The 17,182-nt window shown below is 36.0% G+C and overlaps 1 protein-coding gene across 1 annotated transcript in view; it reads right to left on the bottom strand.

Moving 5' to 3' along the window:
- The window catches only part of LOC150100509 (uncharacterized), a 1,094,033-nt gene that overhangs the window by 697,029 nt on the left and 379,822 nt on the right, over window positions 1-17,182 (bottom strand). Inside the window, exon 13 of the mRNA XM_090402670.1 lies at window positions 12,581-12,679. Coding sequence (XP_090258796.1) covers window positions 12,581-12,679 — 99 coding nt within the window. The remainder of the gene's footprint in view (window positions 1-12,580; window positions 12,680-17,182) is intronic.

Raw genomic sequence — 17,182 nt, 5'->3', positions numbered from 1 at the left:
TCTTTCATTGAAAGACTCATATCAAACAATTACATCAAGGCAGATGACAACTCCCTGACACATTCCTTTATGTGGTGATATATTATCAAGTCCTACAGCCTTGTTAACATTAAGTTTGCTCAATTCTCCATATACCTCCTGCTCACTTACACTCAGTTGTTCCTCCTCATCAACTGCTCTCAAACTCTCCATGATGTCACATTCACAAGGATGAAAGACCTTCATGAACTGCTCATTAAATATCTCAACTATCCTCCACAGTAGTTGTCCTTATATCATTTTCTCCAACCATTGCCATCCAACCATAATCATTCTTATTTTTGGTGGCTACATACTGAAAGAACACTCTGCGATTTTTTTTTTCTTGAATATCACCCAAGCAGAACTGATCTTCTTCCCACCTAACTCCTCATTCCATGCTACAGCTCCAAGCTGTAGCATGAAATGAGGAGTCTATCTCGAGCAGTGTTTTTGCTATCATTCACTTTCACTTTTTTATCGCATCACATGCAAATGTTCACCATTAATCCCACTCATCTCCTTGCCGTTAACTGCACTTCGTTTTTTGAAGTCAGTCTGGGCCACTTTGTCATTAATTTCACTCAGTTTTTTAAGGTCATATAAATTATCACCCATTTTATCATGAACTGAAATTTTTTCCATGCTATCATTTCCACATACTCTCTGAACATTCGCACAACCTTCCACTGCATTGTTAGTTAGAATGCAAGCCTCATGGTCCATCAGGATATTGCACCTCCTACATATCCACACTCATTCTTTTCTCTTATTCATCCTGTCCATGTAAACATTTGCAATATCTCCACACACATACATACTACATTAACAGCATGATACCATATTTGAGAAATTTACACTGTCTACTTTATTTCTTTTGCATAGATCCATAGTGTGACTTGCATTTCACCACCTTATTGTATCAGTGTGCTAAGTTTAATGATTTTGTAAACAAATTACATCACTTAAACAAATACTTAAAACAAATAATCCCACACACACTATAAACACACAACTTCTACCTCAACTCTTGCACATAAAGACACACTTATTTACAAATAATTAGTCAAGAAACTTATCTGAACCAGGAACCTTCTTTACACAACCTTCCAACAAAATGCCACTTGGCCTAATGTTTATGCTCCGTATATGGGAACAGTTAGACGAAAATTCTTCCAGCAATTGCAGCCATATTTATATGGTGTCCACTACATCATAGCAGTCAGAGATTGGAATTCTATTGAAAACCCCACATCAGACAAAATGGGAGATCACTCCAAGAGTTGAAAAGTGGGAAGATTCGCAATCCTAATCTCAGGCTTACACGTACATGAATCAAGATATTGATACCCATCTTGACCAAATTTATATTTCTTCTTAACCTTATAAATAGGATAATTCAGATAAAGCATCTTGATATCAAATGTCAGATCACATTTGATATCAAGATCTGAAATGAACGATGGAGAACTTGCAACAAATTTTCAGTTGTCTTTTCAACCAAAAAGTCATGAAGAAACTTAATGCACAAACTTTGTTTGCTTACATCTGGATAAAGGATTAAACCAGGATTATGCTTTCTTAGCATCTTTAATTTACAATCTAACCAAGTGAAATGATGTTCAACATCTGGCTTTTGTTATGGTAATGATATGTTCACTATTTGGCCATGTTCATATGAAGAATTAGATATATTTTTAGTTAAAATCAACAAAATTTTCCTAAGAAAAAAATTTACATTTGAAAATAACGGAGTCCTTCCTTTCCTGGATTCACTTGTAAAGAAGGAAGTCAATAGTTCTCTCAGCTTTTCTATTTATAAGAAGACTTTGTTCACCAGAAGATACATTCTCCAGGACTCAATGCTCATCCTCCACCAAACTTCAAAATTGTCAAGGCTCACTTTCACAGGATACACATCATCTAATTGTCTGAGGGCATTCTCAGCTCAGAATTACAATGTTATTATAAACATGGCCACCAATTAGTGTTTTAAGACGATAGTAGTTGCAAGGTGCAGCAAGATAAGTTCATTTTTATATTTATTGTATGATGATAGTATATAGTTTTAGATTCAATATTGCTGTATAATAGTTGAGATTGGTATGCAGTGTTTAGTTGATATTTTAGATCAATTGTGTTTGTGCAATTGTGCAAATAATTCAAAATAATTATTTTAAATTATTTGTTTCATGTTCATCACTCTAAGACAAAAGTGGAAACATTATGTTGGTGAGTGCAAAAGACAATTAACATGAGAGGCATGGATTTTTGGAGAATGATACATATACTCATGGTACTGTATCATTCTCCAAAAATCCAGACCTGGAATGATATTCCAGGTCTGGAAGTCATAACTGAATGAAGTATACAGAATAAAGAATGATGGCAGAATGAAGTATAGAGGGTACACTGCTATTGCAAAGACTGCATATTGTATTACTGCTATGATAACAACACACTGACATATATGAATAAGGAAGTATTTATGCCACTATATTAACCTCCCTACTGGCCAAGGTGGATGAAATAGTGAGACCAATTTGCACTTCTTATCCACATAGATGTTACAGAATCATATCCAGGATGTCTATAGCTGGACGTCTATAGACATCCTGGCCGGTTGGGGGGTTTAGCACTGATCAGATCATACATTGACTATTGTGCTTAGATTTAGTCATCTAGTTTATGCTGTGATCTGGAACCCTTCAGAAAGGATGAATAACTAAGAAAATATCAAGACTCTGGATTGTTGGCTATAGAGAGAGAGAGAGAGAAGTGAAAGGAATGCTAATTAGAATTTATGGGATATGAAAAAAAGAGATGACATGATAGAGATTTTAAGTTAGTGAGGAAATTTTTGAGGGAAATATACATTATAAAAAAGAGTAGAAGGTGAGAGGGAAACAACTAGGAAACATCCCTGAAAGTTGTGTAAGAGCATGAGTAGAAAATTTTTTTTACAGCGAGAAGTGTGGGAGAATGAAAAAGTGTGATAACGATGTGATAATTGTGATGTGATAATGATCTGATAAATGAAATGTGATAATGATGATGATTATCATCATCACCATTATCACATGATGACGATGATAATAATAACAACAACAACATGCAGCCAGAAGAAGAAACAATTACTATGGAAGGATGATGCTGCTGGTAGGTGAAAATGGTAGAATGCATTCATGAAGGGGTATTTCATCATGAGTGTAACATCATGCAGAGCCTGAGTGCAGTGTGAATGGAAGAGGAAGAAGAGATTTATTGTGAATGATCAGCAGTACATGGGGAAGGTATAAATTTAATGTTAAGAGGTGGTAGGATTTGATGACATATCACTGCATGTTATGATGAAGTGTGGCAGGGAGTTGACATCTGTGATGATATCTGCCATTTAATAATATGAGGTTTACAATAGGTCACAGGGATGGAAGGAGGGGGGGAAGATTGTTCTAATTCATATGGTAGGTAGACAGGACTCAGGCATCAAATTAAAAGACAATCTCTGTGTCTGGAGTTTTAAAGTGTTAATGAGGTTAGTAAGAACCAAGATACAAAAATTGGTTGAGAAACAGTAGCATTCTCTTTGATGGTTAATAAGAGTTTCCTAAAGGAAGATCCTGTTTTAGTAGTCTACTTATTTATTACTATAACATGATAAGTGCATTGGACAAGGAAGATGAATACACGTATGATATACTCAGATTTTGCAAAGGGCTTTGATTGGTTGCCATATGACAGGTTGGTAATTAAATTACAACACATAATGTTGGATAGTAGTGCCTCTGTAACACAATTAGAAAAATAATGGGACATTGTGTCCTTCAAACAGTTTGAAGAGATCCAAGTTTGATTCTTGTCATAATGAATCTTTAAATGGGCTTTTTCAATTAAAGGTGAGTTAGTCAATCTCACACAGAGGTAGAAGAGAGTTTTTTTTTGTTGTTTTTCTCGAGGAAACTCAGGTTCATCCTGCATACAGGTATGAAACATACCTGTATGCAGGATGTGAGTTGGAGGATTAAACAGTGGAGTAGAGGGGCCTCTTGTTATGAGTCTTTGAACTCCTTGGAGGTGTCCCATAATAATAATAAAAGATTGTTGCATTGGATTAGAGATTGGCTATCTGATAGGTATCAGCAAGTTGCATATGGGGGAGTAATATCCCAGAAGAAGAAAGTCACTAGTGAACTATTGAATTCCCTCAAATAGACAGTCGTAACACATATTCAACTTTATGATAGTAATTATTTGGTCCTTTTCACTGAAATTGATACATAATATTGGATTTACTGGATCATGGTTTTGATAAACATTTATACATAATCGTCGACTAGTTTCGCCAACTGTGTCTGTCTGGCTTTATCAAGACGAGAAAGGTTATACTAATATTAAATGCAAAAACAAAAGAATGCATAACGACTTAAAAAACAGTTAAACAAATTGGAGAGAGCATGCATCACATCAAATACATAAAGCAGGAAGACTTAGTCATTGTTATTAAGTTGCGTTTTATAATTTTTTGCATAATTTAATTCTGCTAAACTTAATGAATTTAATAGGTGTTTCAAAATATCTTTTAATATTATTCACTGGTTTCTATTGAGGTTATTTCCTGTCTATAGGACTACTGCAGCTTCTTTAAAGGTTCTACATCTGTAATCCTCTTCGATATATGGCATGGAGCTGTTGTACCAATCTATTGAAAGGTTTGAAGTTGAGAAATGATGTGCTAACCCTGAGGTGTTATATTATTATTGACATCTCTGATATGTTCCTTCTTTCGGATTTCTAGGCTTCGTGAAATTTGGCAGATGTAATTCAATCCACACGTACATAGTATGCTGTAAACAGCTGCATATTTGTAGAAAGTGACGCTATCCTTAGGGGATCTTAATAACTGTAGTGTGGTTATGGTAGGTTTAAAAACAATTCTGATGTTATAGGGCTTCATAATTCTTGCTATTTTGGTGGAGACTGAGCCTGCATAGGGTATTACAATGAATGATACGTACTGTGTCGCCACAGGTTGTTGTTGGAGGTTGTTTCTATAGAGAATTTTATTAATTATATTTTGAGGATAACCATTAAATGATAGAGTTTTTGATATAAGGGAAAGTTCAGCACGTGCATCTTTTTGTTCTGTGATGATATTTTTAACTCTGCTTTTTAGCATATGTATAATTCTAGGTTTCTGTGCATAGTCATGATTGGATGTAAAATGGAGATAACATCCAGTATCTTTAGGTTTACAATAGATTGTAAGTTTGATTTGTCCATTATATTGTTTTTTAACTAGTACATCCAAAAAGGGTAATCAATGGATGTTTTCCAATTCTAATGTGAATTTAATTTTATGATGGAAAGAGTTTATTTTTTGGAGGAACTCATGTAAAGTATCTTCCTTGTCTTTCCAGATAATGAACACATCGTCAACATATTTCCACCTGATGGTTTTGGATTTATTTTTGCTAGGATGTCATTTTCTAATTTTTCATGAACAGATCCACACACGGTGGAGAGATGGGACTGCCCATGGCTAAGCCTTCTAGTTGTTGATATACTATGTTGTTTACTTTAAAGTAGTTGGACTTGAGGCAGTCCAACTACTAATAAAATAATCAATAACATTACGTGCACTTTCAAGTCAATATTTTCGATATTAATGGCCTGAAAATCCATTAAAAATTTGAATCATTTGCTAAATTCCCTGTAGACATGGCCTCTTATGTTTAAATCCATAATCAACTTATCTAATGCAACGTATAGCATATCCCGTTTTAAATTTTTCTGCTTCATTTAGCAAAACTTTCTCTGTAGATTTTTCCGAAAATTTTGAAGTAATATGTCTCTTTTTTAAAATCACTGTATTCTTTATCCACACTAGTACTTTTGGCTGTCTCCTCATATTCGTTTAGTTTCTGATCTGATTTTTCTCGTAAATTGCTCACGAATACTTCAAATGACGTAATCAATTTCTCACCTTCACATATGTCTAAGCCTGGGGTCTGAACTTTTTTGTTAACTAAATTGAATCTCTCTAAAATTTCTTCCCAAAAAACAGTTAAAATTGCAGATTAAAGCTCTAACAACATCATAGTGACAAGACCATCTAGCTGGCTTAAACCTTTTATTGAAAATTTTAGTTTGTTTCACGATTTAGAAGCTCCCATTTATGGGTATATGCAGAAAAGAAAACATATATTTGTTGCACTATTCCATAAAAGTTCACAATTTGAGTTGCAACTTTAATAGCTTCTCCTCCAACTAGATTTAGGGAATGTGCAGCACACGGCACATAAGCAGTATATTTATTTTTTGGTTTGAGATGTGCTTGCACACCATTGTATTGGCCGGACATATTTGCTGCGTTGTCAAAAGACGGTCCTCTACAATTATCCAATGGCAGTCCATTTTTTTCTAGAAATTCTTGTAAGGAAATGAATAAGGATAAGCCAATGTGACTTCAAATTTTGATGAAAGATATACATCTTTCATAGACTTTTCCCTCAAAACAATATCGTACTATAATAGCTAGTTGGTCATTGTGGGACAAATCTTGTGTCGAGTCCATCACAATTGAGTAGTACTTTGCATCATCACTATTTATTTCAGCTATAATTCTTTTTATTTTCTTTTTGATAAGTACGAAGTGAAAGGCTTTGGTTGCAGTTCTCGTTGTTGGATATGTTTGTGCATGAATGGATCGAACTCTGCTAGTAATTCCAGAGCCCCCATAAAATTACCATTGTGCGGAGAGCCAAATATTTCCTCGTGACCTCTAAATGCTAAGCCTCTTACACTTAAATATTTCACAACTGCAATAACACGTTTCAGGACATTGTGGTAATATTTCATATCTTTCCTTAGTTGCTCCTGTAACTGTGTGTCAATAACAGACTTATTTGCTTTACGTGTTAACCATACTAATAATGATTTCCTATGTTCATTAGAATTTTTGTGACTTTCTAAACAACTTGGTTCTATATGTTTCCAATCAGAGAATCCGGTTGTATATTGAGAAGGGATTTCAGAGGAACGTTTGCACACTAGACAAAAAACACTTCCCATACTGGTAGAATACCACAACTAAGACCTTTCCAGTAATGGATCATTTTTAATTTTTTTTGCAAAGAACTTATTTGAAAATGATCTGTTTTGTTCTTTGTAATACCTTGTTGAAACTGGATATATATTTTTTAGATCTTTATTTTGGAAATAAGTCATTTCATGTGAGAGACAGCGATTAATAAAATTATCATTCAGCTGTGTAGGCCACACACCTACGTCAACATATTTAGCAAGCAACTCTATAATTTTTAAAGCCTCTTCTGCCTCTTTATCACTATCTTCTTGCAAAACAGCAATAGAGACTTCAGAGAGCTGGTCATCATCTAAGTCTTGTATTTTTATCTGATACTGAATGTCTGTCAACATCAACATTGTTTTTAGAGGTTCTCGCTTGTGATTTTAGTCCTAGTAATTCTTCGTTATTGTTATATACATTTTGTTTTTTCTGTTTCTCTTCGGTTAAGTTATTCTCTCTTTTGCTTATTACTGCACCTATATCGTTTAGATTTTCATTTTTATTTTCCAATACAAAAAAGTTTGAAATTTTGGCACATTTACTTCTTTCGTTTTCTCTATTTAATTGTATTTTTCGTTTTTCAGCTCTGCTTTTATATTTTCTACCAGACATTTTTTTTAGGTATTTATTTAATCTGAAAAGAAATAAAAAAAAACTAAAAAAAATCCACCACCATATTAGGTTGTTTAACGTTTAATGTATATTTATTTAGTAAACTTTGCCAATACTTACCAGTGAAGAAACGAAACACCTGAACAAATGACTATTTAATATTCAACTATACTGTACTATACATAACCTCAAATGTCAAACGGCGAGAGCAGAAAGTATATATGTGAGAGCTACGGTAAGCTAACAAGCTTTAGATGAGCTGGATGAGCTAGACTTGCACTCCCATTCCAACGTTGCTATATTATTTGCATATTTGACAAATGACAAAGTATATTTTGATTTTACCGACTACCGACAGAGGCAATAGAAGACAGAGCTGTATTTACTATTTACTGTCATTTAAAACATTGGTATTTGATATTTAATTCAAATCCAATAATGTTGCAAATTAACGATTTTAACATTACCTAGGTACGAAAAAATTTTGTATAATTTATTTTTTCTTAAATTTGTAATTTAAATTGTTTTATTTTTATTTTTTTGACTGCAAAGCAAGCCCTTTGATTGAACGGGGCCCTGGGCTCAAGCCCATAAAGCCTATGCTGAAGTCCACCTCTGGACTCCCTGGAGGTATGATATAAAATTAATAGGACTCTAGCTTTGATGTAATATATATATATTTTTTTATACCAGAGGTCAGGCCAATAGTTGTAACAGTTGGTCAGTAACTTTAGCATGTCATATAGATTGTAATGCAGCTTCTTTCTTTATATATATGTGTATACTCCAGATGATGACCTTAATGTGAAGGTCAAAATGTGGAGTGTTTATTTTGTTTTATATTCAACTAAAGTTTTACTCTAACATGGTAGTTGTTTCCATAATTTGCAAAATGTAAACTGCTCAAAGCTCTTCTGTCTGAAGATAGAAATCTAGAAATCTAACTTCTCATTCTCATCTTTCATTCTTCTGAGAAAAGTCTTCCCAAAGGACTATGAACTACACAATTCATATCATCTTTCTTTTTAATCAATTACCCATTGCACAATCCAAAGGATATCTTCCCTCCTGGACTTCTTTTTACTCAGTTATGCATTGCCTTACTACTCAGTCTCATGCCAGTTTCACCATCACCCAGAATAACAAGGTTCATGTGGCCTGTTTGGGATGAGGGCAGTCCATGAGAAGTGTACTACAGCCCCAATATCAACTAAATCTCAGGATCTACTCCCTGAACATTGAAGGCTTCTCAAGATCTAAAGCCAAAAGTCTTGGAAAAATATCCCAGAATAAGAACATCAAATGACCTGTTACTTCAAGAGATCCATGTGCCTGACTCCGCCCCAAATAGACTCAAGATCCCTGGCCTCATCTTAGTGGCCCAGAGGTTCCATCCTAGTCATGGTAGTTAAGCAGGCCTTGGCACACTTACATGTGCCCAGGCCTGCTTAACTCAACTTAGTCATTACCTAACCTGGAATATGTCACTGAAATAAAGGTTGACAATTTTAAACTCTACAATGTCTACAAACCATCTCAGCCATGGCCAAAAATGATTTTAAGTCCCAATGCACACACAAACATCCAGTTATCTGCACAGAAGATATCAACTCCCACACTTCATGTGGTGGCTACAAACTGCTAACTTCAATCGAGAATGATTGGCCAACTGGATGAATATCTGCAACCTTCACCTTATCTCTGACGGCAAACAAACAGGAACCTTTCACTCTGTCAGATGGCGAAAGACATATACTCCCAGCCTATACATATTCTCCAGAGAAACTGACAACTACCCACTACCAATAAGCAGATCTATCCTAGGCAGCTTTCTAAACAGCCAACATTGCTCTTTCCTTCTGGAAATCAGTTTTAAATCTGCTCCAATCTTTAGATGGAACTGATGGATTTCGTAAAAGCTGGCCCCTGCTGAGAAAACTTGGAGGAGCAGAACTTGCAACAAAAACATTTCTAGAGTTGACTCCAGACTAAGTTGCATCCCATTCACTTTCAACATCTAAGATCTTCACACCAAAGCCCTTCAGAAAGGACATACAAACTACTCTGTGACAGAACTTAGCTTCAAGCTCTGAAACTTTAAACCTCTGTAGCCCAATCACAACATAAAAAATCCAGGAATTCCTATTGCATACGAAGAATGGCAAGGTCACTGGAGCTAATGGCCTTCTCCCTGAGTTCCTTAAACACCTTGGCCCGCATGAAAGGCATGGCTCTCAGTCCTGTTCTCCATCATCATCTCCACTGGAGAACTACAAGCCCTCTGCCAAGAATCTAAGATAATTGCAGTTCCCAAGCCAGAAAAAGACACCAGCTCTGTTGGAAATCTTTGCCCAATTGCCCTCCTATGCTCAACCTACAAACTCCTAGAAAGATTCATACTGAAAATGAATACTGAAAAGATCTCCATGCTCATCGAGACAGCTCTTCCTATAGAGCAAGCTGGTTTTAGGCCTGGAAGAAACTGTTATGATCAAGTCTTCACTTTAACAACTGAAATATAAGCTGGCTTCCAAAAGAAATTAAAATCTGGAGCCACCTTCATTGATTTAACATCAACCTATGATACAGTCTGGATCAGTAACTTTAGCTGTGGATAGGTTTGCTCTCAAAGCTCAGTTTCATCATAAAATGTAAAACAACCTTATGCTTCATAGAACCCATGATCACAAATAGAAAAATTTGGGTCCATATTGAAGGAAGAAAAGCAGACCCAGATTCTTCAGAATGGCTTGCCCCAGGGCTCGTTTTTGACTCCAACTCTTTTTAACATCTATATCTCGGACATTCCCTCAACAAGATCAAGCAAATATATGTATGCTGATGACATGGCGATACTTCACCAATCGCCTTCTTTCGACTCTCTGGAGGATGCATTGAACACAGATTTGGAGATTCTTGAGAAATATTTCAAGCAGTGGCACTTAAAGATAACCCTACCAAAACAGTGTCCACACCTTTCCACCTTATCAGCAAGGAGGCAAACTGCCAACTCAATCTAATTTTCTGCGACATCCCAGTCAAGCATGATCCTCATCTGCAAATACCAGGAGTGAATCTGGATAGACGTCTGACCTACAAAAATCACATTTGTAAAGTAAAAAAACAAAATAAAAATGAGAAACAACATAATCTCAAGACTAAGTAGAACTAGCAGGTATTGCAGAGCCCAGGTAGGATCTTGGGCCTGGCCCTTGTTTACTCTGCTGCAGAGTACTGTGCACCAGTCTGAGAAAGAAGTGCTCACACAAACATTATTGACTCTCATCTGAATATAATCATGTGCATGATTAGCAGGCCCTTGAAATCTACCCCTCTTCCATGGCTACCAGTGCTTTCCAACATAGCCCTACCAAATATATGAAGAAGACAGGCTTCACTAAAAGAACTGGAGAAAATCACAAATAACTACTCAACATTTATAAATCCCCCAGGAATCCGGCTGAAGTCAAGGTACCCATTCTGGATCATAACCAAAGCCTTTTCTGGCCCAGCACTTTCAACTCAAGGCATGTGGAACCAACAATAGACTATGAACTTTTCAACAAATGGCTCTCTTGTGAAAGACCCCTGCATCTGCCAGCCTGGCTTCATCCTTCCTAGAAGACTATGGACAACCATCAACAGAATAAGAGTGAACCAGGGCAGATGTGGCTACCTCCTACATAAATGGAATACGGAAAATAGCCCTTACTATGACTGCAGCCATACCCTACAGACTATTAAACATATCATCAGTGATATTCCCCTTCTGCCGTTTCCACGGTAACGTGCAGGAGATGCATGAAGTTTCAAAGGAGGCTCTAGAGTGGCTTTCAACATTGGACATCGAACTACAGCTGAACTCTGCCATGACGAGCCTGTGTAGCTCAGTGGATGTGGCGTTTGCACACAACAGCGCTTGGCCATACGAAGGAAGACTTGGTTTCGAGTCTAGTCGGCGACTAGAGGAAATTTTGTGTGGAGGGTGGTTGAGCCGTGGAATGCATTGCCTGATGGAGTGGTGGGAGCGAGAACAGTCAGTGAGTTTAAAAAGTGGTAAAGACTTTGTGTTTTTCGGGGGGGGGGGACCTCCCCTCGATGAGTCTTGACAGACTTTATGTCTTAGGAAGGACCTCCCTCGATGAGTCTTTTGACTCCTTGGAGGCCTGAATAATAATAAGTAGAAGAAGAACAACTACCCACCCACTTATAGTATTGATGTAATATAGATTCGCAAACCCCGTTTGGGATTAATATTAAAAAATAACAAATATAGAAGAAAATCAACTTAGATATTCTGGAGAAATGGAGCAACATCATTTTTTTGAAAGCTTGTGAAAAAAAGCATAATCAAATAGATAAAAATATTTTGAGAGAGAGAGAGAGTGATTGGCTAATACTAGATATTGAATTGAAATATGGTCAGTAAGGGGGGGGGGGGGTCCGTATGACGGCAGGTCCGTTATACTTAGCCTGAAACTGTACATTTCAGTCTAAGTATGACGGACAGCAGAAACACTCACATCAAACAAGTTAGCTAATAAATATACACCTGACAGACATTTAATATAATGCCAACTTAGTTAAGTGCCTCACAGACCTAATGGAAAGAAAATTTACCAATATAATGATTTTTAATGGTGTTTGCATTATTAAATAAATCACTGGAATGATACTCTTATTTTTTATAATTCATAATTATCTTCTAGATAATAAAAAAAATTATTAAAATTATGCATAAAATAATACCTTAAAATCTTCATTTTTACTCCCAAATCATTTTTCTTTCAGTTAATTTTTGTTATTTTCACCAGAGATTAGTACAAGATTTACTTTCATAATGATTAATGATTGCCAACTTACTTTTGGTCCAAGTCTGCCATTTTGGCCAGTATATCCAGGCTCGCCTTTCTGCCCTTTCTCACCAGATGGTCCAGGGTATCCTTGTTTTCCACGTTTACCCTAGGTCAATAATTAATCATTCTTCATCTTAAATTTTCATATTATCATCAAAAAATATGTGTTTATTTATTACATGTGCTTCCTAACTTATATTCTCGTGCTGTTTTGCTTATTTCTGTCTGTTTAAGTTCTGAATATGCTTAAGAACCCAACAGCAGCTTATTAAGAACAAATATAATCTGCTAATGGTAACAGCTATAAAAGATATAAAATAGTTACAGATATTATAACAATTATATTAAAGGCCTCAAAAAACAGAAAACATTTATATTTCAATACTTTATATTACTGAAAACCATGATGCTCCTAAAAAGTTTACAATATGAAAGAAAAAGATAAGTTATTTTTTGGCAATGAAGCAGACTCTTTTTAAATAACTAGGCTTAGGCAGTTGAATTTAATAAGATTTAAACAGAAGGATCTTAATTAACATACCTGTGTACTGAAGGTAAACATAGTGAAACTTGACTAAAGACTTCATTGAGTCAAGACAGTATGCAATTTAAAGGTGGTGGGTACAAGATAACAACAAATGAAAAAAATACATGAATAGCAGGTACCTGCTACAATACATTGTAGCAGGTCTGTGGAATGAACTTTATGAGAACAGGTTGAGGATTTGTGGGTTGCAAAAATTGGTTGATAGGCGGAGGAGGGGAGATATGATTGAGACATTCAAATTACTGAAGGGTTTCTATAAAATTAATTCAGAAGATATTTTTGAGAACAGGGCTGGTTGTGGGAGGACTAGGGCACATCCATGGAAACTGGACAAAAGTGTGGTTAGTAAAGGTGTTAGAGCTGGGTTCTTTACTTTTAGAGTGGTGAATGAGTGGAATGCACTCCCAGAGTCTGTGGTGGATGCTGTGACAGTGAATGAGTTTAAGGCGAGGTATGATAGATAATGTATGAATGTCGAATAGTTGTGATGAATATGATTTGGGGCCTCCCTCAAAGAGTCTAATGACTCCCTGGAGTTGCCCATAATAATAATAATAATATTGACTAGAATTTTAAAATCAGTGATGTAAAATTTAAAACTGAAAAGATGAATTGTAAGCTTTGGATTTTGAAAGAACTGTGTATAAAAATGGAGAATAACAAACCTTTTATATTCACAGCAAGCTAGCAACAAACATGACAAGTTCTTGCTGTTTCGTTACATTAAAACATCCTCAGACAGGTAAAGGCAGAAAACTAACAACCAGTGGCTAGCCTTTTTTGTACAAAATGTTAGGAGGAATTTGGTTGATTTGAGAGTGTTCAAGAATTGGGCTGATTCAAGAGCACAGGGGAATAATTTATTTTATTTAATTGCCATGAAAGGGAGAGTAAATAGAGTCTAATTGTGTTTATGGTATGTTGGGGGATGGGTCTTTCTGGGTGATTACCCATACAATATATTCAAATCCTCCTGTAAAGCCACATTTGATTAATTCTTCATCACTCTCTCGAGTTTTGTATCATCTGCAAACAGTTTATATCACAATTTAACCTATCTCGATATCATTAATATACAAATTAAAGAACAACTATCCCAAAACTGATCCCAGTGGCACACCACTAGTGACTTTCCTCTTTCGAGATAGTGTTCCACTATACACAATCTGCTGATACCTATATGATAGCCAGTCACCAATCCGAGAGCCTAGACTGTTATCCAATCCCATCTGCTTCAGTTCAGTTACCAACTTGTGGTGTGGCAATCTATCAAAAGCTTTTACAAAATCTAATTCTTCATCACTCTCTCGAGTTTTGTATCATCTGCAAACAGTTTATATCACAATTTAACTTATCTCGATATCATTAATATACAAATTAAAGAAGGCCAAACATTCAGATTTCGAATCATGCACAAGCGGGTCACATGGTAGCACTCAACAGGACAAATAGCACTGTATATATGCATCTTCCTTTTCCAATACGCTTGTTATGGTACATAAGTTGGTAAATAAGGACCTCCTTCTACCAACGCTATGCTCACAAGCACAAAGAACACCACTGATATCAATCCACTTTTGTATCTTATCTCTCATCAGTTTCTCCAATACTCTAACTACAATTCAAGTTATGCAGATTGGTTTATAATTTGTTGTATCAGTTTTATTACCACTTTTGTAAAGTGGAATAATTTTGCATTTCTTACACTCCTTTAGGACTTGTCTGTTGCCAGACTCTTGTTAATTATACTGGTGTCCAAAACCTAAGGATAAACACTATTTCTGAAGATTACATCTGAAAATACAGATGCATCATCTCATGGCAATTTGTATAACTGACGATTTCGAGTACAAAGTGGCCAAACATTCAGATTTCGAATCATGCACAAGCGGGTCACATGGTAGCACTCAACAGGATAAAAAGCAAAAGGCTACACTAAGTAAATTGTGTTTGAAGGAAGCTCTTTTCATGAAGGAATAAAGTTGCAAACTTGGATGTCTTATAATATCTCAAAGACATCATCGAGATAATTTCATGTTGAGAAGAATTATTGGAAAGCTTAAAGAAGGCCATGGAATTAATGATATTGCCAGAGAGTTTGGAATCTCACATAGCACTGTATCCAGGCTCTGGAAAGCATTTCAAACCAATGGAATGCATTACAGATGATTGTTAAAAGGTTGCCTTAACTCTCTCATGGAGCATGATGACAGATTTTTGGTTATAACAGCAAAAAGTAATCGACACACCAGAGCAGGTCAGTTTGCAAGTCAGCTCCATTCAAGCACAGGCATGCAGATATCTCAACAAACTGTGGCAAGACATCTGCAATAAGTAGGCCTATATGCCTGAAGGCCTTCAGTGGTGCTGTATCCATAAAAATCAGACCAGACACCAATGGACTAATGTACTATTTACAGATTAGTAGTTTTAGTCTTTCCTCTGATTCTAGATGATACTAGATCTGGTGTGAAAGCTGCACTGCTCACCATTGCAAGAATATTCTTGAAAGGGACAGATACGACAGTGCTAGGCTCATGGTGTGAGGAGCCATTATGCTTAATCGATGCACTGAGCTACAAGTGCTGGAAAAAGGAACTGGTGAACTGCAATGAAGTCCTTCAATATCGTGTTTGAGTGCTCCGTGGTGCTGTAGGCAAAGAATTCATTTTTATGAATTCACAGTGGCACACCACATTGTATGCAAGCAGTGAAAATACTTCTGGAAGCCAAGGATACTAATGGAATCGAGTGATCAGCATGCTCCCTAGATCTCAATCCCATAAAAAATGTTTGTGATGTTACTGAGAGATGCATTGCTGCTCTAAATTCCCCTGCAGAAAACAAACAAGGCCCACTCCTCCTTGCTCTGAAGGAGAATGGGCCAGTTTGCCTCAAGAATTCCTGAATCAGTTTGTGCTAAGCAAGGTATGGCATTGTGAGAGCTGCATTGCAGTTCGGGATAGACATATTCCATACTGAAATGTTTCTCTGCAAAGTTTTCTGTAAGCACTCTATATTAATTCTTTAACTACGTCCTTAGGAAATTTGTAACTTTTGCCAAAAAATGTATTGCAATTTAATTTATTGGAATTGGATAACACATTTTTTGTGTAATATAATTTATTAGTATGCTGGCAATAAATCTATGTCCACATTTGGTTGTAGTTATGAAAATTTTTTCATATACAGGTAAAAATGTAGTCTGTTCTTATTTTTTGGACACCAGTGTAGGTAGGTCAAGGCTGATGCTAATTCCTTGGAACATTCTCTTAAGACACATGGTGATAGGTCATTATATCCTATTGCCTTATTGGCATATCATTTATTCAACTGCTCATATACTTGCTCGCTCAACTTGAAGTCTTCTCTCATTTAATTCTCTACACTTGATCTTCTGATTACACGTTATGCATGAAACACCCTGATGAATTGCTCACTGAATAAATTGGCTATATCCTCTGCAGCATATAACAATCTCTCACTTTCATCCATTAACATCATCGTGCCATAATCATTCTTCTTTCTACTTGCCACATATCGAAAAAATTCTTAAGGGGGTTTTCTTGGTTTAATTTGATAATTTCTGTTCATACTATACTTTTCTTATCCTGAGTTACTCTCCTGGCCTGTCTTTATACTCATCGTACCACTGACTATTTTATCATTATTCATCCTGTTCTGTCCCAAAATACTTTCTTCTTCCAGATTTCATGCTCAATCCCCTGTTTCATCAACGTGATACCATTTTTAAGCGTTTTGACACTTTGGAATACACTCGCACATTGATGCTTATAGATATAGGGGGTCAAAAGGGAGGGGGAGGTGCTATTGATGATAGAGCAAGAGTTATATCCATAAAAAGTAGAGATTCAAGAGAGAAATAGTGCCAGTGGTTTTAAGGCAGTATGATGTGAGATAGAGGTGAATAGAATGAAATACTTGGTTGGATGTTGTTATAGACCTGATAATGTGGATGGCAGTGACTATAAAATGTATAATCGAATTACCCAAGCAAGTAACAAAAGAGTGATTATTATGGGCAATTTTAATTATGGCAAT

This window comes from Typopeltis vanoorti, chromosome 13 (genome assembly GCF_054136105.1).
Source record: "Typopeltis vanoorti isolate ZY-2024b chromosome 13, IOZ_Tvanoo_1.0, whole genome shotgun sequence".
Taxonomy (NCBI): domain Eukaryota; kingdom Metazoa; phylum Arthropoda; class Arachnida; order Uropygi; family Thelyphonidae; genus Typopeltis; species Typopeltis vanoorti.
This window is presented reverse-complemented; position numbering and strand designations above follow the sequence as displayed.